This window comes from Rhinatrema bivittatum, chromosome 1, assembly GCF_901001135.1.
Source record: "Rhinatrema bivittatum chromosome 1, aRhiBiv1.1, whole genome shotgun sequence".
Lineage (NCBI taxonomy): Eukaryota > Metazoa > Chordata > Amphibia > Gymnophiona > Rhinatrematidae > Rhinatrema > Rhinatrema bivittatum.
This window is the reverse complement of record NC_042615.1, coordinates 138318364-138346334: the sequence shown is the minus strand read 5'-3', so window position 1 is coordinate 138346334 and position 27971 is coordinate 138318364. Positions and strand designations below refer to the sequence as shown.

At 42.9% G+C, this 27971-nt stretch overlaps 1 protein-coding gene across 10 annotated transcripts in view; it reads right to left on the bottom strand.

The window, feature by feature from the left end:
- Nucleotides 1-27971, bottom strand: part of CLOCK (clock circadian regulator) — a 430837-nt gene that overhangs the window by 91103 nt on the left and 311763 nt on the right. For all 10 annotated transcript variants that reach the window (XM_029587462.1, XM_029587474.1, XM_029587432.1 and 7 more), the window contains one exon: nucleotides 4429-4587. In XM_029587462.1, the coding sequence (XP_029443322.1) occupies nucleotides 4429-4587 (159 nt within the window). The remainder of the gene's footprint in view (nucleotides 1-4428; nucleotides 4588-27971) is intronic.

Sequence of the window (27971 nt, the reverse complement as noted above, 5' to 3'; positions counted from 1 at the left end):
CTGGACCGCCTCCATCTTGTCTCTGTCTCTTCGGAGATACGGTCTCCAGAACTGAACACAATACTCCAGGTGAGGTCTCACCAAGGACCTGTACAAGGGGATAATCACTTCCCTTTTCTTACTCGATATTCCTCTCTCTATGCAGCCCAGCATTCTTCTGGCTTTAGCTATCGCCTTGTCACATTGTTTCGCCGACTTCAGATCATTAGACACCATCACCCCAAGGTCTCTCTCCTGCTCCGTGCACATCAGCCTTTCTCCCCCCATCGAATACAGTTCATTCGGATTTCCACTCCCCATATGCATGACTTTGCACTTCTTGGCATTGAATGTCAGCTGCCATGTCTTCGACCACTCTTCCATCTTCCTTAAATCCCGTCTCATTCTCTCCACTCCTTCCGGCGTGTCCACTCTGTTGCAGATCTTAGTGTCATCCGCAAAAAGACAAACCTTACCTTCTATCCCTTCCGCAATGTCGCTCACAAAGATATTGAAAAGGACCGGTTCCAACACCGATCCCTGCGGTACACCGCTTAAAACCGCTCTCTCTTCAGAGAGAGTTCCATTTACCATCACACATTGTCTTCTGTCCGTCAACCAGTTTGCAATCCAGGCCACCACATCGGCACTCACTCCTAAGCTTCTCATTTTATTCACCAGTCTCCTGTGCGGGACAGTGTCAAAAGCTTTGCTGAAATACAAGTAGATGACATCGAGTGCTCTTCCTCGATCCAATTCCTTGGTTACCCAGTCAAAAAAGTCAATCAGATTTGTCTGACAGGATCTTCCAATGGTGAATCCATGCTGCCTCTGGTCCAGCAATTCTCCCGACTGTAGATAGTTCACTATTCTCTCTTTCAACAGTGACTCCATTACTTTTCCCACCACCGAAGTGAGGCTAACCGGTCTGTAGTTACCAGCCTCTTCTCTGTTCCCACTCTTGTGAAGCGGGACCACCACCGCTCTCCTCCAATCATTCGGCACCACTCCCGTTTCTAGGGATCTATTGAATAGGTCACACAGCGGACCTGCCAGCACATCTCTGAGCTCCCTCAGTATTCTGGGATGAACTTCATCAGGCCCCATGGCTTTGTCCACTTTCAGTTTCACCAGCTCTTCCCATACATTTTCTACTGTAAATGGAGTTACATCTACTCCATTCCCCTCCAGTTTCTTGTTAACTAGTGTCGGTCCTTCTCCAGGGTCCTCTTTAGTGAACACAGAACTGAAGTATTCATTTAATATTTCTGCCATTTCTTCGTCTCTCTCCACACATTGATCCTTTCCACCTTTCAATTTCACTATACCACTTTGAACTTTTCTCTTTTCACTGATGTATCTGAAAAATGTTTTGTTACCACTCTTTACCTCTTTGGCAATCCTCTCTTCCGCTTGACTTTTTGCCATCTTGATTAATTTCTTCGTCTCCCTCAGTTCTACCAGATATTCTTCTTTGTGTTCCTCCTTTTGGGATCTTTTATATTTCTTGAACGCTGTTCTTTTAGCCTTTATTTTGTCAGCCACCTCCTTTGAGAACCAGATAGGTTTCATTTTTCTTTTGCTTTTCTTTACTTTTCTAACATATAGATTAGTTGCCTTGGTGATTGCTCCTTTTAGATTGGTCCACTGTTGATCCACATCTCTCTCGTTTTCCCAGCCTTTTAGTTCTTCCTCCAGGTACTTCCCCATTTCATCTACCAACATCAAACCACCGAAGCCAAAAAGGATTTCTACTCAAAACAGATACGTGACATCGGTTATAATCCCAAAGCTCTTTTTTCTTTAGCTAAAAAGCTAACAAATTCCACCTCTTAATTCTTTTTCAGCTGATTTACCCTCTGCTGAGTCATTTCTTATTCATTTTAATCTAAAGATTGAAAAATTATGTCTCAATTTTTCAAACATTTCTGTCTGGTACACCAATCCTACTCCTTCTATGCTACACCTGTGGTCTCCTTCACTCAGATTTCCATTAGTGAGGTTAATCAAATTATTGTTCATTTGAATGACGTCATGTGCCCCTCCAGCAGTTGTCCAACTTGTTTATTCAAGGTCACCAAAGACATCTTATCTCTCACTCTTACTCATATCAGCCTTTCTTTGGAAGAAAGTTTGGTTCCTGACAGCCTCAAAAGAGCTGCAGTCGGTCCCCTTCTAAAAAAGTGCAATTTAGATATTTTGAATCCAAATAATTATAGGCCCATCTCCTCATTGCCTTTTTTTTTTTTTTTAGTAAAAGTACTCAAGTCTGCAGTCTTAAAACAACTGACTGATCATCTAGAAAAACATGAGCTCCTTGATCCATACCAATATGGCTTTAGACGTGCCATGAACATCGAATCTTCTTTATTATCTCTGACACAATATTGTTACGGACTATTTATTAATTTTGATTATGTATGTTTTTATTGTAAATCACTTAGGCCTTCATGTGTTAGGCAACTAATACATTTTAAATAAATACTAAATACATTGAGGTGAGGAATTGATAATGGCCATAGATTTTAACTTGTCTCCCTTGACATCTCTTCCACCTTTGATATGGTCGATCATGATTTTCTTCTTTTTTTTGTCTTCAGGAAATTGGCTTGGCAGGAGATGTTCTTAAATGGTTCTATTCTTATCTCACAAATCGCTCACATTACATCAAAACAAAAAATGAAGTTTCTTCTGCTTCATTTATCAGAACAGGTATACCACAAGGATCTTCCCTTTCATCTGTTTTATTCAATATCTACTTGGCTCCAATTTGAAAAATTCTTTCAAATCTCTCTTACTGTTACAGTGTCTATGCAGATGACATTCAGTTTGTGCTACGCCTACATTCCACTTGGCAAAATACCATTGATCACTTGAACATTTGCTTCTCTACCATCAAAGCTTGGCTACACCACAATAAACTTTCTTTGAACATGTCTAAAACAGAGTTCCTTTCTGTTCATAGGCCCTATACCACCTTTTCAGATAATACTATTCACTTAGAAAATTTGTCTTTTCCAATTTAAAATCAAGTCAGAAGTCTTGGAATCTTACTAGACAGTATTTTATCTTTTCACCCACATATTAAAATGGTAGTCAGACAGGGTTTTTTCAAACTACGTGTTCTAGCTGGTCTCAAAAAGTTGTTAATGCCTCAGAATTTTGTACTGTTGTACAAGCTTCCATTTTTCCAATCACTGATTACTGTAATGGTCTTTACCTAGGTCTTCCCAGCTCTACAAGACAATCATTACAAATGCTTATAAATTCATCTGCTCATTTAATTGCAGGCTTAAAGTGCCATGACCACATCACCCCTATTCTAACGGACTTCATCGGCTTTCAATTAATGAGCTGATCAAATACAAAATAAGCATGATAATATTTAAACTGATTAACAATCACTCAAGCTCATGGTCCAACACCATCCTTAAGATATACCAACCATTCAGAAAACTGCAATCCTCATAAAGAGGCTTTTAGGCATCCCTTCACCAAAATTATCATGCCTTCACATTACTCGAGAATGTGCCTTTTCTGTCGCAGGCCCAGTTTTTTGGAACTCTTTTTCAACAGAACCACAATTATGCGACTCATTAGAAACATTCAGAGCCCACCGGTAAATCCCCCCCCCCCCAATTACTCACTGGTTCTGTAGCTCTGGGAATGAGGGCTGCTAAGAGCTAACCCCCACCAAGCCTACAACCAAGGAGGGAAGCTCAGAAGAAACTTCTGCCACCTTCATCTTCTGAAGGGGCCGCAGGTGGTACACCATACTTACTGGGGGCTGCCCTTCAAGTTTTTCCTCTGTCTCCATCTGCTGGAAGGGAGGCAAAACCCAGCAGCCTGGACTGATCCGGGTACGTACAGGGAAATATGATTTATTTTAATTTTATAGCTTATATTTTTACTACCTGGTTTGTTCATTTGAATTATTTAATGTATTACATTGTTAATTTTTTATTTGCATGTTTTAGTTTTATATTATGTATGTTTTATTGCTTAGACCTACTGCAGAATTAAGCGATTAACAAATATTAATAAGTGTAAATGTAAATGGTTTCTATGTACTATTTAGGAGAGAATATTCACAGTCTTCCTTTTTGGGAAACTCCACTTTTTGGTAGATCTTAGACAAAGACTGTTTCAAAAATCAAGAATATGGTCATTTTTACAAACTAAAATACTGGGGTTGGTTGAAGTTTGGGTGAGTCATGAGTCAGAGTAGATTTGGGAGAGGATGGAGGTTTTAAATGGGGTTGTCCAGATTTACTTGAATAAAATCTATGTCTGTCACAGTGCATCTTGGATTAAATTCAAATAGCTTTTGATTCAACTCAATTACAATTTCTGTTTTTATCTCAGCTTGGAAAGAGAAACAACAGAGGTTAATCAGTTTCTAGAAAAGCTGGTGTTTGGACCTACAGAAAAAAAAAAGTCACATCCCACCTGAAGTCCCTGCCCATGGACCAGATGGAGTTGTTCTTGTATTTTCCGGAGCTCTTCCTGCTGGCGATGGATATTTGCCTCTATCATTCGTGTTCTCTGCTCCAGCTGGTCCTTCAGATGCTGCATGGCTCCTAGCTGAGCTGAGAACTGAAACATAGGCTAAACACAAAAGTAGAATTTAGAATAAGAAGTTTACAAAAAAATAATAATAATCAAGACCACCGTAAACAGAATGTCATTATAAAATTATTTTTTCTACACATTTAAAAAAATATTTCTTGTTCCTTCATACTAAAGATAGTAATTAAAGCAATTTTAAAGATCTACAATGTTGACTTCCAAATGTACTTTGCCTTTTCAGGTTTAGTCATTTGCATACTTCATTTGTTTACTTCAATGCAAGAGATGTGATTTGAGCAGTTTATAACCAGACATGGGGTTTTTCTGTGGGGCAACAAAATGTGGTGTTCATTAAGTTATGTTTTCAGTGCTAGACTAGCAAAATGAAGAAAAATTCAGATCTTACTTATTTTCCCAAAAAGATCAGACCATTTTTTCTGTATGCAAATCTGTTGCATACAATCAGCATAAAAATCCAACTTAAAATGTTCTCGGTATATAAGGCAGGGTCCTTAAAGCAGCCTCCTAGAGTGACACATGCTCAAAAATTTTAAGAAAGCAAGTTTGCTTACCTGTAAGCAAACTTGCTTGATGAATTAGCCATTAGCCATTATGATATGAATTTTCAAAGGAGTAACACGCAAAAAAGTAGCATATATCGTAACAATTTTCAAAAGCCTATTTACATTCATGTAACTCAAAAGAGTTACATGTATAAAAGTAGTAATTTTCAAAAGCCTATTTACATGTACAAAACAGAGTTTTATGCAAGTAAATTCTTTTGAAAATGATCTACTGTGCATTGGTTTCCTCATCATACAGTGCTCACATGGATCCAATTCTCAGAGCTCAGTAAAAACTTTACTAGGTAAGTGCAGGAGATCCCACATGCAAACAATGCTTCAATAGTCCCTCAGTCTCTTCCATATATTATGCTTTAGCAAGATAGTTGACTCTCCAGAGAGACAGGCGGATATTAAGAATGGCTAATGGTTACGGTTTATTTATTTGTATAAAAAAAAAAAAAAGAGCCAAAAAATGATTCCATGTCATATGAAACAAATGTCAAAAAAAGGAAATCACAACAAATTAATTTCTACTAATGCCAAAACTTGTACTTCAGTTATATTTCTGTTATTTCAATTTATATATATATATTTTTAAAAAAAATATTTTTGTATTTTTATATTTTTTTATATAATACCGCATCAGCAAGCCTGTCGGTGTGTCTCAGTAAGCACTTAAAGACCGCCCGGACTAATCAATCATTTGCGGTACTGTTTGGTGTAAAAGTACCTCCCACTTGCAACAGCAATATCTTAGTATCCACAACAAGGGTATATCCATGTATTTCAATAAAGATAAGGGAATTTCTTCAAGATCTTAATTGCTCAATGTCACAGAAAGCCGATTCAATGAAACTGGCTCAATATCTCAACAATCCGATTTCTTAAAGCTGGCTCAACAACGGCTGGAGTTTGTCTCACGCTTCATCAGGAGCCTGTATGTTATCTTCTTTCATGTCATCAGATGTTTATACCCTTCAAATTCATTTCATGTGCCATTCGTTAAACGATACATATACATCCACTGTAAAAACATTTATGTAATTTAGTACTTATCTTTATTGTTGGCCGAAGTTTGGAATCCTTACATGGGACAGCATGTCTCCCGCTTCTTTCAATATAGGAACAGAGACCTTTTCAACAATGTGCCTCAGTTTAAATAGTTACACATTGTCACATAACCAATGGGGCACCACCACATTGTCTAGGACGTCATCCCGTCGTTCCACCTTGCACTTTCAAAGGAAGACATTTAATTCCAAGCTTGTATTGAGCCCTGCCGTGTGTACGATCTGTAAACGATGTATTCATTTCTGTTCAGACCGCAATAATTTCATGTTCAAATCTCCACCACTTCAATGCAATGTCATGTGCTCCAATACACATACCTGTAAATCATCAAAAATATGCGACATTTCTTGACAATGTGATACCAAAAGGGCGTTCACCCGATTATGTGTCAAACATGAACGATGTTCAATCAATCTAGTTTTTAAAGAACGCTGTGTTTTCCCACATAAAATTTGTCGCAAGGACATTTGATGGTGTAGATCACTCCAGCTATCATACAGGTGGTGTGAGATTTTAACCACACTGTCTCCCAAATAGATGGAAAATAGATTGAAGACGTTTCGTTATAACATGTCATACTGAACATCCACCACATGCTGCTACATGTGAGCACCCAATCTCTTGTAATGGTTTCAATGAGGAATCCGTATGTATCAGCTGGTCGTTCAAATTGGATCTTCGAGTATATGCACAACGGGGGTCACCTGAAACTCATTCTAGATTTGCAAAATATGCCAATTTTGGAACACCAAACTTTTCATAATTTTAGCCATGGGGGAGAATGGAATAATGTATGTTAAAGCATCTTCTTCTTCCGTCCTACGGGGAAGAAATAACCAGTCACGGTTAGTATGTTTAGCTCTTAAAAAAGCTTTTTTAACACAACGGGCTGGATATCCCCGAGCAAGTAACCGATCTATTAAATCCTTAGATTGATGTTGGTATTCTTTTCTTGAAGTACACAGTCTGCAGATCCTGAAAAATTGGCTCATCGGAAGATTTTCTTTCAATTGTCATGGGTGGGCACTTGTAAAATGTAAGAGTATTACTGCAAACGGCTTTTCTATATAAAGTAGTAGTGAATCCTCCAACTTCTTTAGCAATTGGATAAATTAAACGAATCAATAAACAAATTACATTCTGAAATCAAGAAAAATAAACTGGAAACATTTAATTGTGACGAACAAGATTACACGAAAGGATACGTTTACCCTTGGATGAACGACGATAAACCAAAATCTAACAATCAAAAGTTGACATTTGATTCCAATAGTGATGACTCTTCAGGTAATGAAATATAGCAAGGGGCTACATTGAATAAGAAGAATACTATTCAAGACAACCGTTTTTTAGGGTCCCGAGGGTGAGGGGGTCGTCGGCCCTCGGGACGAGATCAAGTTACAAACCGTGGTCAGAAGAAACCCATTACAACACTCGGCAAACAAGATCACAAACCAATCGGGATCTTTAGTATTGAATTTATCACATCATGTGTTGAGCAACACTGAAATTCAGGTGTTGAATAAGGGGCTAATGTTTGTACCCACTCCAAAAGCTGATTTATTTGAGCTTGAAATAGCTTTGTATAAATTTGTCCACAAGTTGTATTTAAACATTTTTTCAAGGATTGACCTGATGCTATAGACATTTCATTGTTCAAAAACAATTTTACTTGGAGCCCGCCGGGAGTTTCCGATCCAGTTATTAACACCTTTCATCAGGTAGTTTTACATCAATTACATATGGGGTTTACAGTTAAACACGATTTTTCAAATTTAACGAAAGAAACAACAAGAGCAATTAAAGATTTGCGAGAGAACCGTGATATCATTATTAAACCGGCCGATAAAGGGGGTAAAATTGTGATATTGGACCACTTACAGTACCATTCAATAAGTCGAAAGAATTACAGGATATGTGATTCTATCTTCCCCTACACCATGATCCTTTGGAGGAGTTGTTACTAGAAACTGAGCACATTGTAGTGGAAGGGGGACAGATAGGTTTTCTTACAGCTCAAGAAGTTACATTTTTGATACGGAAGTATGCGGTAGTTCCATTGTTCTATATACTCCCTAAAATACATAAGGATATTAAAAATCCTCCAGGTAGGCCAATAGTGTCAAGTAGAGTGTCTTTACGAGAACCAGTGTCAAAGTTTGTAGACCATTTCCTAGCTCCTTTTGTCTATGAACTACCATCTTATGTAAAGGACTCGCAACAGATGATTATGTTTTTGGAAAACATATAGTGCAACACACAACATCTTTGTCTGGCTACTTTGGACGCAGAGTCCTTATAAACCTGCACTCCCCAAGATGAAGCTATTAACATTGCTATAGAATATTTTGAACTTCGTCCCCGTCCACATTGGATTCCTTCTGATTTTTTGCGTTCCCTTTTAACAATTTCATTAACAAAGAATTTATTTGCTTTTGAATGTCAGTTTTTTCAGCAAATTTGTGGGACAGCCCCTGATTAGGCAAATTTATATATGGGTCACTTTGAAAAAATTTGGATTCATCATAATCACCCCTTCTCTCAGGAGATTATAACATGGAAACGTTACATAGATGATATATCAATCATTTGGCAGGGAACAAAAGAAGAATTTGACTCCTTTGTAGTATGGTTGAATTCATGCAATTCTCATCTACGGTTTACTTCCAATTTTCATACGCAGCAGATAACATTTTTGGATATATTAATCACTAAAGAAGTTGGAGGATTCACTACTACTTTATAGAGAAAAGCTATTTGCAGTAATACGCTGTTACATTTTACAAGTGCCTACTCACGACAATTGAAAGAAAATCTTCTGATGAGCCAATTTTTCAGGATCCGCAGACTATGTACTTCAAAAAAAGAATACCAACATCAATCTAAGGATTTAATAGATCGTTTCTTGCTCGGGGATATCCAGTCCGTTGTGTCAAAAAAGCTTTTTTAAGAGCTAAACATACTAAACGTGACTGGTTATTTCTTCCCCGTAGGACGGAAGAAGAGGATGTTTTAACATACATTATTCCATTCTCCCCCATGGCTAAAATTATGAAAAGTTTGGTGTTCCAAAATTGGCATATTTTGCAAATCTATGATGAGTTTCAGGTGACCCCCCGTTGTGCATATACTTGAGGATCCAATTTGAAGGACCAGCTGGTACATACGGATTCCTCACTGAAACCATTACAAGAGATTAGGGGCTCACATGTAGCATGTGGTGGATGTCATGTTATGATGAACACTTCAATCTATTTTCCATCTATTCGGGAGACAGTGTGGTTAAAATCTCACACCACCTGTATGACAGCCAGTGTGATCTACACCATCAAATGTTCTTGCGACAAATTTTATGCGGGAAAAACAAAGCGTTCTTTAAAAACAAGATTGATTGAACATCGTTCATGTTTGACACAATCGGGTGAATGCCCCTTTAGTATCACATTGTCAAGAAATGTCGCATATTTTTGATGATATGTGTATTGGAGCACATGACATTGCATTGGCGCGGTGGAGATTTGAACATGAAATTATTGCGGTCTGAACAGAAATGGATAAGAACATAAGAACATAAGAAATTGCCATGCTGGGTCAGACCAAGAGTCCATCAAGCCCAGCATCCTGTTTCCCAAAGAGACCAAATCAGGCTACAAGAACCTGGCAATTACCCAAACACTAAGAAGATCCCATGCTACTGATGCAATTAATAGCAGTGGCTATTCCCTAAGTAAACCTGATTAATAGCCGTTAATGGACTTCTCCTCCAAGAACTTATCCAAACCTTTTTTGAACCCAGCTACACTAACTGCACTAATCACATCCTCTGGCAACAAATTCCAGAGCTTTATTATGCATTGAGTGAAAAAAACTTTCTCCGATTAGTCTTAAATTTGCTACTTGCTAACTTCATGGAATGCCCTCTAGTCCTTCTATTATTTGAAAGTGTAAATAACCGAGTCACATCTACTCGTTCAAGACCTTTCATGATCTTAAAGACCTCTATCATATCCCCCCTCAGCTGTCTCTTCTCCAAGTGAAGAGGAGGAACGAAGGGATGACGTCCTAGACAATGTGGTGGTGCCCCATTGGTTACGTGAGAATGTGTAACTATTTAAACCGAGGCACATCGTTGGAAAGGTTTCTGTTTCTATATTGAAAGAAGCGGGAGACATGCTGTCCCATGTAAGGATTCCAAACTTCGGTCAACAATAAAGATAATTACTAAGTTACATAAATGTTTTTACAGTGGATGTATATGTTATCATTTAAGGAATGGAACATTAGATGAATTTGAAGGATATAAACAACTAATGACATGAAAGAAGATAACATACAGGTTCCTGATGAAGCGTGAGACGCAAAACTCCAGCCGGTCGAGCCAGCTTTAAGAAATCGGATTGTTGAGATATTGAGCCAGTTTCACTGAATCGGCTTTTTGTGACATTGAGCAATTAAGATCTTGAAGAAATACCCTTATCTTTATTGAAATACATGGATACACCCTTGTTGAGGATACTAAGATATTGCTGTTGCAAGGGGGGAGGTACTTTTACACCAAACAGTACCGCAAATGATTGATTAGTCCGGGCGGTCTTTAAGTGCTTACTGAGACACGCCGACAGGCTTGCTGATGCGGTATTATATAAAAAAAATATAAAAATACAAAAATATTAAAAAAAAATATATATATATATAAAAATTGAAATAACAGAAATATAACTGAAGTACAAGTTTTGGCATTAGTAGAAAGTAATTTATGTTGTGATTTCCTTATTTTGACATTTATTTATTTGTATGCCACCAACGAACAAGGCCCTAGGTGGCTATCAATAAGACACACACAATTAAAATACATAAAATAATAGAGACATAAAAATATAAAATCATTGAACTATATAAAATAAGAACACAATAGCACCCCCTTTATAGTAATGCTGTGATCTTAACTGATCAATTGCCTCCCTTTCTTTTTGCAATATATTCTTTATTCTTCAATGGTGTTGGTTTGGTCTTCAATGTCCAAAAGAACTTTTTTTTTTACTAACTCTAAAAATGTAGAAATTGTTGGATCCATCAAGCCTGGTTGGACCTAGATGGGGATCCTGGCAGACTCAATGGCACTGAATGCACTTACAATATTTTTGTAATTTTAGCTTCATTCCCCAAGCCACATTCCTCTGCAGGCCTCCACTCTCCACTGATATTTACATTTCCTAACAGCGGTCTTTTGAAACTCCAAGCCAGTATTTTTGATCCAAACAGTAATACTGAGTGAGATGAATGCATGTAAGATTTAGCTTAATTTTACATTTTCTTTTTTTAAGCATGAAAGGTAACTGTATATGAGTGTTTATGAAAGTGTGTAAATGGACAGTAGCCAGGGTTGAAGACTTGATGACTGGAGCTACTGCACACAAGTTTCAAACTTGTGCTACTTCAGTCCCTTTGGTTGTCCACTCACTAACTGGCCAATAAATGAGAAATCAAATCCACCTTTTCTAACATGGATAAAGCAGAGTAGTTTACCTGCTCTCCGAGGACAGCAGGATGTTAGTCCTCCTACATTGGTGACATCAACAGATGGAGCCCCAAAAAGGAAAACATGTCAAAGTTTCTAGAACTTTGACTTGCCATACTGGGCATACCCAGCATGCCCTATACCATGTGTCCACATGGGGTCCCTCTTCAGTCTTATAACATAGAATTAGACATAAATCAAAAAACAAGAGAAACCTAACTCCACGGGGGGGCGGGCGGGTTTCATGAGGACTAACAACCTGCTGGCCTCGGAGAACACCTGTTACAGGTAAACAACTCTGCTTTCCCCGAGGACAAGCAGGATGGAAGTCCTCACACAAGAGTGAATCCCTACCTACAGGCTGTCTTCCAACATAAAATGGAGAGCAACAAACACCCAACCAAGGGCCAACTGGCAGAACAACAATAGTGGTGTTAGTAACAAGAGAGGGAGACAGCCTGAACCCAATCAACGGGCCCTAGGCGGGACAGAATTGGGTTCTACACCTCAAACAGATTCCGAAGGACAGATTGGCTAAACCTACTGTTGGATCGGCCATCCCTATCCAAGCAATAGTGAAATGTGAATATGTGGAGAGAACTCCACATCGCAGCCTTGCAGATCTCCTCCACAGGAACTGCTCACAAGTGGGCCACCAACTCTGCCATGGCTGGGACAGAATGAGCCTTGACATGACTCCCAAGAAGCAGTCCCGCCTGCGCATAACAGAAAGAGATGCAATCTGCCAGCCAATTTAATAGTGTCCGTTTGGCAATGGCAATGCCCAACCTATTTCAATCAAAAGAAATAAAAAGTTGGATGGACTGTCTATGGGCTTCTGTCCACTCCAGATAGCAAGCTAAGGCTCTCTTGCAGTCCAAACTGTGCAGTGCTCGTTCACCTTGGTGAGATTGGGGCCTGGGAAAGAATGTCGACAGGATGATTGATTGATTAAGATGGAAATCACCACCACCTTAGGCAGGAACTTAGGGTGCGTGCGCAAGACCACCCTGTCATGAAAAAACTTACTGTAAGGTGGATAAGACACTAAGGCCTGGAGCTCGCTGACCCTGCGCACTGAAGTGACCACCACCAAAAAATATCACCTTCCAGGTCAGATATGTCAGGTCATAGGAACGCAATGGCTCAAAAGGAGCTTTCATCAGCTGAGCTAGCATCATGTTGAGGTCCCAAGACACAGTGGAAAGGCTTACGGGAGGCTTCAATTGAAGCAGAACCCGCATGAAACATACAACTAAAGGCTGTACAGACATGGACGTACTATCTACACCATGGTCATATGCTCTAATTGCATTCAGATGAACTCTAACATAGTTGGTTTTCAAGCCAGCTTCCGATAAGTGTAGAAGGTAATCAAGATGTTTTGTGTGGAGCAGGGCCTTCTGCTCATACCACACGCAAAACCTCCTCCACTTTAGTCCATAAGACTTTCTAGTGGAAGGCTTTTAAGAAGCCACCAAGGTCCGAGACACATCTTCTGAAAGATCAAGTGATTGCAGAATTAACCTCTCAACATCCAGGCTGTGAGCGACAAAGCCTAGAGGTTGGGATGCTGCAATCTGCCTCGATCTTGCATGATGAGCCCCGGGGAAGTTCCCAGACCAATTGGTTTCCAAATGGATAACTCCTGAAAAAGTGGAAACTAGATCTGTCTCGGCCAATGAGGGGCTATGAGAATCATAGTCCCTCTGTCCTCGCAAAACTTCAAGAGAGTCTTCGTCACTAAGGGAATCAAAGGATACGAGTACAGAAGACCCTTGCCCCAGTAGAGGGCAAAGGCGTCTGAGGTTGGTTTACAGTCTGTTCTATACAGGGCGCAGAACTGAGTCACCTTTCTGTTGCAGGGGGATGCGAACAGATCCACATCTGGGCTTCCCCAGAGGCAAAAGAGCCGGTTTGCTACCACCTGGGTCCAGAGACCACTCGTGGTGTCTGAAGGCAGGACTCAGCCTGTCCGCTATCACATTCTCCGTTCCAGCCAGATACATGGCCCTGAGCACCATCCCATGGAACAGGGCCCACGACCAGATCTGGACTGCTTCCTGACACAGGAGGTACAAACCCATGCCTCTCTGCTTATTGAAATACTACATAGCTACTTGGTTGTCTGTTTGGATCAGGACAACTTTGGTGGACAGCCAATCTCTGAAAGCGCATACCAGATCACCTGGAGCTCCAAGAAATTGTTTGACAACGTGCTTTCTGGACGGACCAGAGGCCCTGGGTGTGGAGCCCCTCTACATGAACTCCCCACCCCAGGGTGGATGCATCCATGGTAAGGGTAATTTGGGTAGGGGGACTTTGAAAGGATATTCTCGTTCCAAATTTGAGAGTACCGACCACTAGGACAAAGAGACCCGGAGGGACGGGTGATTCAAATGCGATCCTGGAGGCTCTGCATGGCCTAGTGCAACTGTGACCTCAGGGTCCATTGGGCTATGCACATGTGCAAACGTGCCAAGGGAGTAACATGGACGGTTGCGGCCAGGTGGCCCAACAACTTCAACATGTGCCGAGCTGACACCTGCTGGCTCTGTTGCATCACCGCTACTATGAACGTCAAGGTGACCGCCCTGGACCGCAGCAGGAAGGCTTTTGCCTGAGCCGTGTCTAGCAGGGCTCCTATGAAGTCCAAGCAAGGTGAAAGGCTGAGATGAGACTTTGGGTAGCTGACGACGAACCCTAGTGACTCCAACACCCAGATGGCCATGACTAGCCAATCGTCCAGGTAAGGGAAAACATGCACTCCCAACCTGCAGAAGTGCGCCCCCACCATGGCCAGGCATTTTGTGAAGACTTGAGGGGCTGACGCAAGCCTGAACAGTAACACTCTGTAATGGAAGTACTGTTTTCCCACCACAAATCTGAGATACTTCCTGTGGCTTGGGAAGATCTTGATGTGAGTGTACACGTCCTTCAAATTGAGGGAGAAGTGTCAGTCCTCTTTTTGCAAGAGGGGATTCAAGGTGCCCAGAGAAACCATCTTGAACTTTTCTCTTTTTAGAAACCTGTTCAAGGCCCTCAGGTCTAAGATGGGAAGGAGTCCCCCAGTTCTCTTTGGAATCAGGAAGTACTAAGAGTAGAATCCCTGCCCTATTTGCCTTGGTGGGACAGGTTAGACCGCTCTGGCCGTTAAGAAGGCGGACAACTCTCTTATCAGAACCTCCTGCTGCACTATTGGCCCCCAAAATGGGCACAGAGGCCAATTTGGCATGACATCCAATAGATTTAATTGGTATCCTTGATGGACGATGGACAGAACCCACTTGTCCAAGGTTATACTGGGCCACTGATCCACAAAGAACCAAAACCCTGTCCTGGGATTTGACTGGGGCACCAGCTGTGGTTTGGGAGCTCTCTGCTGCCTGGGGCAGCCGCGGGAGCTCAACCGCTGTGAATGGGAGCGAGGGGATGGAGGATAGTATTTCCTCTGGTGGTAGAAAGACTTCCTCTGACCCTGTCTCTCCAATATCCTTGCTGAGGATATTGGTGAGAGGGTCTCATGGTGGTCCCGCAACTGAGCCACCACATCCCTCACCTTATCTCCAAAGAGACTCTTTCCCGTACACGGCAAGTCAGCAAGTCTTTCCTGTAAGTCCGGTCAGAGATCAGAGGCCCACAGCCATGCCATTCTGCAAGCAACAATTCCCGCTGCAGAGACTTTCAATGCCGTCTCAAAAACATCATAGGTTGTACGAACCTCATGTTTTTCTCACTCAGGACCTTATGCACCAGCAACATGAGGGTGTCTTGCGGTTGTACAGGCAGCTGCTCGGCAGCTTCCTGCGCTTATTTCCAGAGGTTCCGCAAGTATTGGCTCATGTAGAGCTGGTAGCAGGCAATGTGGGCAACGAGCATGGCTCCCCGGAATACTTTCCTCCCAAGAGCATCCATTGCCCTATGATCCTTCCCCAGGTGTGCCAAGGCATGGGTCTGAGAGCACTTGGCCCTCTTGAGGGCGAATTTGACCACCACTGATTGGTAAGACAGCTGACGCTTCTCGAATTCGGTAGCCTTCTGATGAAGTAAATCCCATCTGCATTCCTGTTCACGGGAAATACTGTGAGTGAGCGTTCCCAGATCCTCAGCAGCAACTCTAATAATCTTGTGCACCGGGACTGCCACAATCTCCTTAGAAGCCTCCACTAACTGGAGGATTTCCAACATCTTGTGCCTGGCATCCTCCTCCATCAACAACTGAAACGGGATGACTTCAGCCATTGCCCGCCCAAAACCTGCGAAGTCCTCTGGTGGAGACTTCCTTTGTTCCTCTGGAGGAGAAGGTTCTGAGGGGAGACCCTCCATGTCCTCAGAGGAGGAATCTACAGTGTCATTCCTCCAGGAGTCATAAGGAGCCTCACATCCTCACTGTAGTCCACAAGCAATGAGGCCCTAGGTGCTTGGCCTTTGTCCAGAGGCATTGCCAGCAGTGACACCGGTGCAGCCCCAAAAAAGCTGGACATGGAGCTGCAGGCCTCGGTGGCGCTTCCTCCTTGGAGAAACCAGCAACGAGCACCATATCGGTCGGAGGAAGCATCGGTGTCCCACTGAGCATCTATGGCCTCCCGGGAACAGACGCTAGTTGGATTAGGTAATGCACCGATGAGTACATTGAGTTGTTCCAACAGAGGTTCCAGAACAGAAAGCACGGGCATCGGCACCATCGATGCCACTGGCATGATGCCCTTCAGCAGTCGTTCCACTGCCAGCTGGACTCTCTACTCCAGCTCCTCCTTGAAAATTGCTGATGCCAACACCGACTGGAAGGCAGGAGAGGGGTGGCCAGAACTTCCTCGGATCCCCGAGGTGGATCGGCGACTGGCATCAGGACTGGAGGAGACCATCGCAGACCCCCGGCATCGATGGAGAATTGGCTTTCCTTGCAGTGGGGGTCACTTGGGGGGCATCAATGCATGAGTTGGTGCCTCCTTGAGCCCGGGGATCAGGCAAAGGTGACCAGTGCCAATACTTGCTTGGCCCGGTTTTTCCCAGGTGCAGAGTTTGATAACGATGAACCCGATGCCCTCAACCTGGAAGAAACCGTCACCCCTATCTGCTGGCGGTATAGAAGGATCCGATAGCCACCAAGGTCGATGGCATGGGGTCCCCATTGGTGTGCCTCCAAGGTCCATCGGTGAAGATGCCTCCAATGCAGACATTGATGGCTTGGACTTTCTTGACCTGAAGTGTTTCTCCATCTTATCTAGTCGAGCGTGACGTCCTTTGGGGGTCATCTGGGTGCACATGTGGCAACCCCAAACATCATGCAATGCCCCCAGGCAGATGACACATACCTCATGAGGGTCCGTGACAGACATGGTCCTCAGGTACTGGGAGCATTGATGAAAACAAGATGAGGCCATGACGAACAAAAAGAAGGGAAATAAAATGAAAGCGGTGACAGCAGGCAGCCGAAACTGGCTGGCACCGAGGAACCGCTGCCACAGGGGAGGACAGAAGCGAAAATAAACTTACCAAAAACACCGAAAAACCTGACTAAGGAGACGGGCAGGCCGATACAGTAAAGCGCGGCCGCGGTTACCCTGCTTCTAACCCGCTTCTAACTCACAATTTGGCCGCGTAAGTCCAACCCGTGATTCACTATCCTTTTTAACTCCTCCTTACCGCTTCTTTAAATCAACCGGTAACCCTTTCCGCCCGCAACATGTATATGAGATGTAAACGTTCCGATTAGCTATTCCCTCCCATACAGTAACGTGCGCCCCGACTATCGCCTTTTTAACCTGCAGTTTTGCCGCGTGTTTAACCTGCTAACTTACCGCCTACCCTTACCCCTGCGTTAGTGTGGAGCGTCAGGTCAGAGAGGCGAAATTTCATGGGCAAACGACTCCCTCACCCCCCGGGACCCTTACCCTGGCATTAGTGTGGTGCGACAGCAATAGGCAGGCTCCGGTCAAAATCCCCCCCTCCCGAAGCAAGGCGCAGGGCGAAAATCGGCTCGACATGTCATTAAAACAAAAGTAAATAAAGTGTAATAAAAGTAAACTTACTGCATGTGAAATTTCTTTGAACAGTCCTCTCTCCCCTCCTCCCAAGGCGCGCACTGGGGCTCCCCTGCCTCCCGGGGGCAGCCGGCGGCGAAAGCGGCTTCCAGCAGCCCCCGCCGGCGAAGATGGATGAATGGACGCCCGTACGCCTGGATGAATGCACGCCCACCGGCGAAGGTGAGTGAATGAATGCACGCCTGAACGCGCCGGCGGGAGTGCATTCATTCACTCACCTTCGCCGGCGGGCGTGCATTCATTCACTCACCTTCGCCGGCGGGCATGCATTCATCCGGGTGGGAGCCGGCGGGCGTGCATTCATCCGGGTGGGAGCCGGCGGGCATGCATTCAGCCAGGCGGAGGAAGCCGGCGGCGAAAGCAGCTTCCAGCAGCCCCCGCCAGCAGTGAATGAATGCACGCCTGTGTACGCCTGTGCCTGCAATTTGGGCGTTCAAGGCGTGACGTCACGACGTTTGACGTCACGGCGTGTGACGTCGGCGTTCGATAATGCACTGCCTTGAGCGCCCAAATTGCACGCACAGGCGTACACAGGTGTGCATTCATTCACCTTCGCCGGCGGGGGCAGGGGAGCCAAAGCGGCTTCCAGCAGCCCCCGCCGGCGAAGATGAATGAATGCAATTTGGGCGCTCAAGGCAGTGCATTAGCGAACCCCGACGTCAAACGTCGTGACGTCACACCTTGAGCGCCCAAATTGCACGCACAGGCGTACATTCATTCACCTTCGCCGGCGGGGCCTGCTGGAAGCCGCTTTCGCCGCTGGCTCCCTCCACCTGGCTGAATGCATGCCTGCCGGCTCCTGCCCGGATGAATGCACGCCCGCCGGCTCCTGCCCGGATGAATGCACGCCCGCCGGCTCCTGCCCGGATGAATGCACACCCGCCGGCTCCCACCCGGATGAATGCATGCCCTCCGACTGCCCCCGGGAGCCGCGGTGCTTGCCTCGGGAGGAGGAGAGGACTGTTCAAAGAAAATTCACATGCAGTAAGTTTATTTTTATTACACTTTATTCACTTTTGTTTTAATTTTCGCTCTGCGCCTTGCTTCGGGAGGGGGGGAGAGAGGACCCGAGCGTAGGAGAACCATCCACTTCCTGGTACCTGTCATTTCAAATGTCATTTGAAATGACAGGTACCAGCGCACCCAGGTTACTGTATAGGTGCTGTATAGCGCTCTATACAGTAAAATGGATTGCGCGGGCCTAACGCTTCATGGACGCGGCTTGCATTTGCATGCCATTTTAATACAGTATCGAGCGGTAGGTGAGCCGGACTGTGCGTGCGGCAAACGCGGGTGCGCCCGGCACTAACACACCTCTTCCTACCGCTCCTTACTGTATTGGCCCGTAAGGGAGGAAACTAGAGAGACCAGTCGTGGATGGAAATGCGAAAAAAACGAAATTAACAGGTGAATTTTTTCCAAAGGCAATTTTCTAAGGAAAAAGCCAAGAGCTCCATTCTACCAATTCTAAAATCAAAAACAAAAGGTACAGCCGATCTCAATAACTACAGACCTATTGCCTCCCTCACATCATTAGCTAAACTAATAGAATCTGCAGTTTTACGTCAACTTTCTGACTTTCTATCCGAAAATAACATTCTCCACATTAACCAGCACGGCTTCAGAAAGGGACACTCTACAGAAACACTTCTCCTATCTACCTTTGACACATTATTCCGGGCATTTGATTCATATACAGATTACATTATAGTATTTTTAGATATCTCAGCAGCATTTGATACGGTCGATCACCAAATTCTCATCTCAGGCCTACAAGCAATAGGCATCACTGGAACAGTATTAAGTTGGTTTTCATCTTTTCTCACAGATCGTCCTCAGCAAGTTAATATTAACCATCAATCCTCTACCCCCTACACAATCCCATCCGGCGTTCCCCAAGGATCTTCATTATCTCCCATATTATTTAATATATATCTCCTTCCGCTTTGTCATATTTTATCATCACTCAACCTACAATTCAAAATTTATGCAGACGACATTCAATTTCTGGTCCCCTACAAAACTTCCTGGTCCGATACTCTATCTTTAGTTTCACTCTATCTTTCCACCATTAACTCTTGGCTATCTCATAATCGTTTAAAATTAAATCCATCAAAAACTGAATTAGTCCATTTAACATCCATTACAGATTCCTCTATAGGCCCACCATCTCATTTCACTTTCAATGGCTCAACCATCCCAATTAACTGCCATGCCATAAATCTAGGTGTAACCATAAATACAGACTTATCTATGAAACAACAAATTTCCTCCCTAACAAAGAAATCATTCTACAAATTACAGCTTCTGAAACGTCTTCGTCCTCTTCTTTTCTATCGTGATTTCAGGACTGTTCTACAATCTCTTATATTTTCTGGTCTAGACTATTGTAACGCTCTATATCTAGGTCTATCTGACTCATCAATTCACCCGCTACAATTAGTTCAAAATAGTGCAGCTCGCTTATTATCCGGTACCTCCATTCGCAATCACATTACACCTATCTTACATTCCCTTCACTGGTTACCCATAAAATACAGGATAAAATACAAAGTAATCTCAATCATTCATAGTTTAATTTACAACTCTACATCCACTTGGCTTTGCACCTTACTCCGCATTTACAAACCCACCCGACACTTAAGATCACTTACTCAAAATCTCTTAGACATTCCATCACCACGACAGGCCAGATTAGATATCACCAGGAAAAGAGCTTTTTCAGTTGCAGGACCATCTCTCTGGAACTCTTTACCCAACCCACTCCGTTTAATATCAAATCCTCATCATTTCAAAAAGGCTTTAAAAACATTCTTTTTTCAACAAGCATTTAACATTCCCACTAAACATCTCCCCGATCAAAAATGAAACTCCATCCTCTAAATTTCTCTCATCAGATACATATTACATTATCGTCTCTCTTCTATTATCCCATCCGTGTTCTTTCTAGGACATTACAATTCGATAAGTTGCTACCCCCCCCTCTCCTCCCCCCCTCCATCCCTTTTACCCTCCCTACTCTTTACCCATGGCATGTTACCATTATTATTATTTTGTTATTTAATAATTTGTTTTAACTAACATTTATCTAGCTATTTAGTTAAATTTATGTATTTTAAGTTTATTTTAGTTATATTTTATTTTTACTTTATTTTAACATGTTGTAAACCGTTTTGATACAATTTTATTTTAAAAAGCGGTATATAAATACTTTTAAATAAATAAAATAAATAAATACTTGACTGCGAGGCAAAAGCTCCCCAGGAAAAAAAAAAAAAAAAAAGACTGAAGAGGGACCCACATGGACGTGTGGTATAAGGCATGCTCAGTGTGCCTAGTGAAAGTTCCAGAAACTTTGACATAAGTTTTCCGTGCCGGGCTCCATCCGATGATGTCACCCATGTGTGTGAGGGCTACCATCCTGCTTGTCCTAGGACAAACAAAAGCTGAACCAGAAACCCCAAAAAGCCAGACAGCCTGCAGTGAAACACCAGAGAAATAAAAACAAATGCGTTTTCCCTAAACTGTAAAAATACAGAAATATTCAGATGCACATTTCTCAAAAATGATACAGAGAAAATCACATTTTTCCCACTTCCCTTCTCAGAGAAATAGAAGCAATAACAATCTTACTCTCCTCCCTCCTAGCTCCCTTTCCTCTCCCAGACCTCCCAGTCCCCAGCAGTCTTGCTCCCCAGCCAAAGGGCTCACATCCATGACACAAGGCATGCCACAATTAACCTCTGACCTGAGACGCATTCGGGAACTGGTACCACAGGGGGAAGAATTCTGTGCATGTGGAATTGAGATGGGGAGGATTCCCACCTTGGCAACCTGCATTAAGAGCCTGATACTACCTCGTTTGTAGATGAAGAGTAGCGCCGCTGTTCAGCTTCCTGCCAAGGCTTGAGGCTTTTACCTGCCAGCATCATCCTTAGAGAATTCCATCTTCCAAGCAAGGTCCTGCTGTGTCCTATGGGACATCCTACTAAAGCTGTAGCAGTTGGAAGAGTCATGGTCCAGGCCCAGACAGTGATAGCATATCCATAATGGAAATCCAACACCCAGCGATAACTAGCCTTGAAGTTACTGAGTACAGGCATCTTGTCTTCGTGTCTGCTATACTCATCTTAATTTCTTCTTTCTTTTTTTTTTTTTAATTAGAACTGAAATGTTTTGTTTGAGGGGGCTGCAGATTCAGTGGCAAAAAACAGAAGCAGCAATGAGGCAAAATCTGAAAAGATTTGGGACACAACCATGTGCTATCTTGAGCAAAGACAGACAGGGGTTTATGAGGCAGCATGCACACACAGGAATTCCTGTGCATACTCAGTAAGCAAATGTTGCTTACCTGTAACAGGTGTTCTCACAGGACAGCAGGATGTTAGTCCTCACATATATGGGTGACATCATCAGGATGGAGCCCAATCATGGAAAACTTCTGTCAAAGTTTCCAGAACTTTGACTGGCCCCTACTGGGCATGCCCAGCATGGCACTAACCCTGCAGCCAGCAGGGGTCCCCCTTCAGTCTTATTTGAAAGCTACAGGCAGTGCAGAAAAATAAAACAACAAAACGTTAGGAACCCAACACCGCGGGGCGGCGGGCGAGTTTCGTGAGGACTAACATCTTGCTGTCCTGTGAGAATACCTGTTACAGGTAAGCAGCATTTGCTTTTTCACAGGACAAGCAGGATGGTAGTCCTCACATATGGGTGAGTACCGAGCTGAGGATGTCCGAACATGCACCAAATGTACCCAACGGCGTGCAACAGGCACTACAACTGGGGTGGAATTTGGTAGAGGGCATCCTGAACCCCACCGGGCAGGCGGAAGGGTGTAGGTACGTCACATTGGAAATAAGTTACGCAGGACAGACTGGCTGAAGATGGAATCTTGTCTTCCGGCTTTGTCCAAGCAATAGTGGGCTGCGAAAGTGTGGAGAGAACTCCAAGTGGCAGCCATGCAAATGTCAGGAAGCGGCACCGATCGTAGGTGTGCTACTGAAGTCGCCATGGCCCTCACAGAGTGTGCTTTAACACGGACTTGAAAAGGAATGCCTGCTTGCTGATAGCAAAAAGATATGCAGTCCGCTAACCAGGAGGAGAGAGTCTGCTTACCCACAGGTTGCCCTAATTTGTTGGGATGGAAAGAGATGAATAACTGAGTGCTCTTCCTGTGGGCAACTGTACGGTCTAGGTAGAACGTTAGAGCCCCTTTACAGTCAAAGGTATGCAGAGACTGTTCCCCTGGATTGGAATGGGGCCTGGGAAAGAAGGTAGGTAGTATGATGGATTGATTGAGATGAAACTCCGAAACACCCTTAGGTAAAAATTTAGGGTGAGTGCGGAGTACCGCCTGCTCCTGCAGAACTTTAGTGTAAATACAAAACACAAAAATTCAGCTGAAAGGGAACTCTGGTGAAGTGGCGTTAAGCAACCTTCATAAATAGCCTCAGTATATTTGTGGCTTATTGGTTGAAGCCTGTAACATTCCGGGCAAGTATAATCATAGGTTGCAACACGCTTTGGTGGCACCAGTAGGTGCTGAAACTGTGACACTAACACTGTGCAATTTTGAGAACACTAGTGTGTGTGCACTTATCTTTGTTCGAGCGCAGGAGAAGGGCAAGAAAGTCCTGAAGCGTGGCCTCCGACACCGTGGTGTTTTGGAGTCTGTTACTCCTTCATCAGGGACCTTCAGGAAAAGATGAGCCTTCAAATATTTCTGCGTGCAAAGATAAAATAATCAGAGTTCTTACATGCTTTACTGCTAAAAATGCAAGGGCTCGGTTTGGAAAATGAAACTTACTCCGCTGTGTCCCGGTCAGTATGTAAATTCTGAGACGGCGATTAACTGTGCGCTGGAACAAGTGAATATCTTTTAAGAATAAAGCTTAAAAGAATAAAGCTTAAAAATGCTATAGTTTCTCAATAGTGGTTAAAAGTTAACCTGACTTACGTGCACTATATGGTTGTCACCTGCCAACTTGCCGTTCAGATACTGACAGCTTGCGCGCCCGAAAGACGCTGACTTTAAAGGGAATCCGTCGAATCGTGATTTGACAGGAAATGACGTACAAGCTTACAAATATGGTCATGTCCATATAAGGCAAATGACGTAGTAAGGGAAACCCTGGATGGGTAACTCCAAATAAGGGCAGTGACGTCACGAGGACGGCCATCTTGAAAAAAATCTTTTGATGATGAACGGGGAGAATAATACAACCATATTATAATACAACTATGCAGGCGATAGCATTCAAAACACTTTTTTTTGAGAATTGGCATGGCAACACCAGAAGGCTAACTACTGTGAAATTCGAAACTATTAGATTATAGAAAACCATTCTACTTTCTCATTAAGTCCATATGGCTCTACACTTTGTAGTTTGAAAATCCATCCATTTTCTTTGTAATTCAGTAAGTTCGACCGATCTCCACCTCGCCAATTTGGAGGGATGTGTTAAAGTATCACCCATTTGAAATCTGAGAACATATGTGTGTGTGTGATACAATGTTGAACAACAGGTGCTTTTATATCCTTGTTATTAATCCTGCTCCGGTGTTCCGTGAGACGAATGCGTATCTTACGTTTAGTACGCCCCACATATATTTTCTTGCAGGGGCATTGCAAGGCATAAACCACACATTCCGTATTGCAGGTGACTTCTTGTTTGATCCAAACTGTAAATCCTGTCTGTGGATCTTGCCAATGGGTGCCCACATGTGCCTGGGGGCAAAAGGAGCAACTCCCACATTGGTTTTGACCACTCTGTGAAGGGCGAGATACTATATTGGAAACCGCCTTGACTACTCTCTGTTTGATATTGGTTCCACGAGAATACGAGAACATGGGAGGATCTTGAAAAATGGCATGGGGACTTAGAATGTGCCAATTATTTAAGATGGCTGTTTTAATATGAGTGGTGAGATTGGTATATGGAAGTACACAAATTAAATTTGGTGTTTCTTTCTTTTGCTTGTATTGTAAGAGTTGCTCTCTATCTGAGAAGGTGGCTCTCTTGTATGCTCTTCTGATCACACGTGTAGGATAGCCTCTCTGTTGAAATCTGTCACTCAATGATGCTGCCTGTTTGTGAAATTCTTGGACATCTGAACATAGTCTTCTGATGCGAAAAAATTGTCTGACCGGAAGTCCTTCTTTGAAGGATCTAGGATGGTGACTCTCAAAACGTAAATAATTGTTTCTGTCGGTGGTTTTTCTGAAAATGGTCGTATGGATCCCAGTTTGAGTGTTCTGTATCTGAATGTGTAGAAAGGACAGTTGGGTTGCGTTGTATGTAAGACTGAATCTAAGATTAGGATTGACCTGGTTGAGCCATTGATGAAATTGTAGAAGAGAGACTTCTGTGTCGGTCCATATAAAAAAGATGTCATCAATGTAACGAGACCACAGTATCACGTGTTGAAAAAAAGTAGATGTGTATACATGTTCTTCCTCAAACTGCGTGACGTATAAATTGGCTACGTCTGGCGCAACGGGTGAACCCATTGCCACTCCATGTATTTGGAGATAATACATTCCTTCAAATGAAAAAAAGTTGTTGAATAGAATGAATTCAGTTAAAGTGATTAGAAATTCTGTCGGTATGCGTTGTGGTCTAATCCTATTATTAAGCACTTTTTGAACCAATTGTAGGGCATCTGTTTGAGGAACATTAGTGTACAAGGCCTCAACATCTAGGGTGACTAATAGATAATCTTTAGACATGTTGCCAATCGTGGTCAATTTATTCAGCATGTCAGACGTGTCTTGAATGTACGAAGCGGCTGCCTTAACCGCTGTACGGAGAAACAGATCTACGAATTTTGCTAAGGATTCTAAAAGGGACCCATTTGCTGACACTATGGGTCTACAGGGAGGATTTGTTAACGTCTTGTGGATCTTTGGGACCCCATAGATGACTGGAACTCGTGGAGATGCAACTTGCAAAAAGTTATATTCTTTACTGGTAAGAAAACCTTGTGTGTGAGCCTCCAGTAAAGCATCTTGAATATCCTTAAGCAAGTTGGCGGTTGGGTCCTTATCTAATTGTTGATAATATTTGTGATCCCCCAGCTGGCGTAGTATCTCTGTGTGATAGTTGGCACGGTTCATGATAACTGTTGCCCCGCCCTTGTCTGCGGGTTTAATTATAATTTCAGTGTTGCTGGCTAAGTTTCTAAGTGCCTCATTTTCTTGTTTGGATAAAATATAAAAAGTGTGTTGTGGTGTCGATTCAATGTGAGAAATGTCTTGTAAGACCAACACTTGAAATGCTTTAATAAGTTCATCTACAGGGCCAGGAGGAACCCAACGTGATTTGGTCCTGATGATGGATATATCTTGTGATGTTGCAGGAGTCTTAGAGAAAAATTGCTTGATCAAAAGAGATCTGAAAAATTTATGTAAAAATACTCGACATGTGAATGGATCATGTTTGTTGGTGGGCACAAACGAAAGGCCTCTGTTAAGAACATGTTCTTCAATTTTGTCGCATCAGAAGACTATGTTCAGATGTCCAAGAATTTCACAAACAGGCAGCATCATTGAGTGACAGATTTCAACAGAGAGGCTATCCTACACGTGTGATCAGAAGAGCATACAAGAGAGCCACCTTCTCAGATAGAGAGCAACTCTTACAATACAAGCAAAAGAAAGAAACACCAAATTTAATTTGTGTACTTCCATATACCAATCTCACCACTCATATTAAAACAGCCATCTTAAATAATTGGCACATTCTAAGTCCCCATGCCATTTTTCAAGATCCTCCCATGTTCTCGTATTCTCGTGGAACCAATATCAAACAGAGAGTAGTCAAGGCGGTTTCCAATATAGTATCTCGCCCTTCACAGAGTGGTCAAAACCAATGTGGGAGTTGCTCCTTTTGCCCCCAGGCACATGTGGGCACCCATTGGCAAGATCCACAGACAGGATTTACAGTTTGGATCAAACAAGAAGTCACCTGCAATACGGAATGTGTGGTTTATGCCTTGCAATGCCCCTGCAAGAAAATATATGTGGGGCGTACTAAACATAAGATACGCATTCGTCTCACGGAACACCGGAGCAGGATTAATAACAAGGATATAAAAGCACCTGTTGTTCAACATTGTATCACACACACACATATGTTCTCAGATTTCAAATGGGTGATACTTTAACACATCCCTCCAAATTGGCGAGGTGGAGATCGGTCGAACTTACTGAATTACAAAGAAAATGGATGGATTTTCAAACTACAAAGTGTAGAGCCATATGGACTTAATGAGAAAGTAGAATGGTTTTCTATAATCTAATAGTTTCGAATTTCACAGTAGTTAGCCTTCTGGTGTTGCCATGCCAATTCTCAAAAAAAAGTGTTTTGAATGCTATCGCCTGCATAGTTGTATTATAATATGGTTGTATTATTCTCCCCGTTCATCATCAAAAGATTTTTTTCAAGATGGCCGTCCTCGTGACGTCACTGCCCTTATTTGGAGTTACCCATCCAGGGTTTCCCTTACTACGTCATTTGCCTTATATGGACATGACCATATTTGTAAGCTTGTACGTCATTTCCTGTCAAATCACGATTCGACGGATTCCCTTTAAAGTCAGCGTCTTTCGGGCGCGCAAGCTGTCAGTATCTGAACGGCAAGTTGGCAGGTGACAACCATATAGTGCACGTAAGTCAGGTTAACTTTTAACCACTATTGAGAAACTATAGCATTTTTAAGCTTTATTCTTTTAAGCTTTATTCTTAAAAGATATTCACTTGTTCCAGCGCACAGTTAATCGCCGTCTCAGAATTTACATACTGACCGGGACACAGCGGAGTAAGTTTCATTTTCCAAACCGAGCCCTTGCATTTTTAGCAGTAAAGCATGTAAGAACTCTGATTATTTTATCTTTGCACGCAGAAATATTTGAAGGCTCATCTTTTCCTGAAGGTCCCTGATGAAGGAGTAACAGACTCCGAAACACCACGGTGTCGGAGGCCACGCTTCAGGACTTTCTTGCCCTTCTCCTGCGCTCGAACAAAGATAAGTGCACACACACTAGTGTTCTCAAAATTGCACAGTGTTAGTGTCACAGTTTCAGCACCTACTGGTGCCACCAAAGCGTGTTGCAACCTATGATTATACTTGCCCGGAATGTTACAGGCTTCAACCAATAAGCCACAAATATACTGAGGCTATTTATGAAGGTTGCTTAACGCCACTTCACCAGAGTTCCCT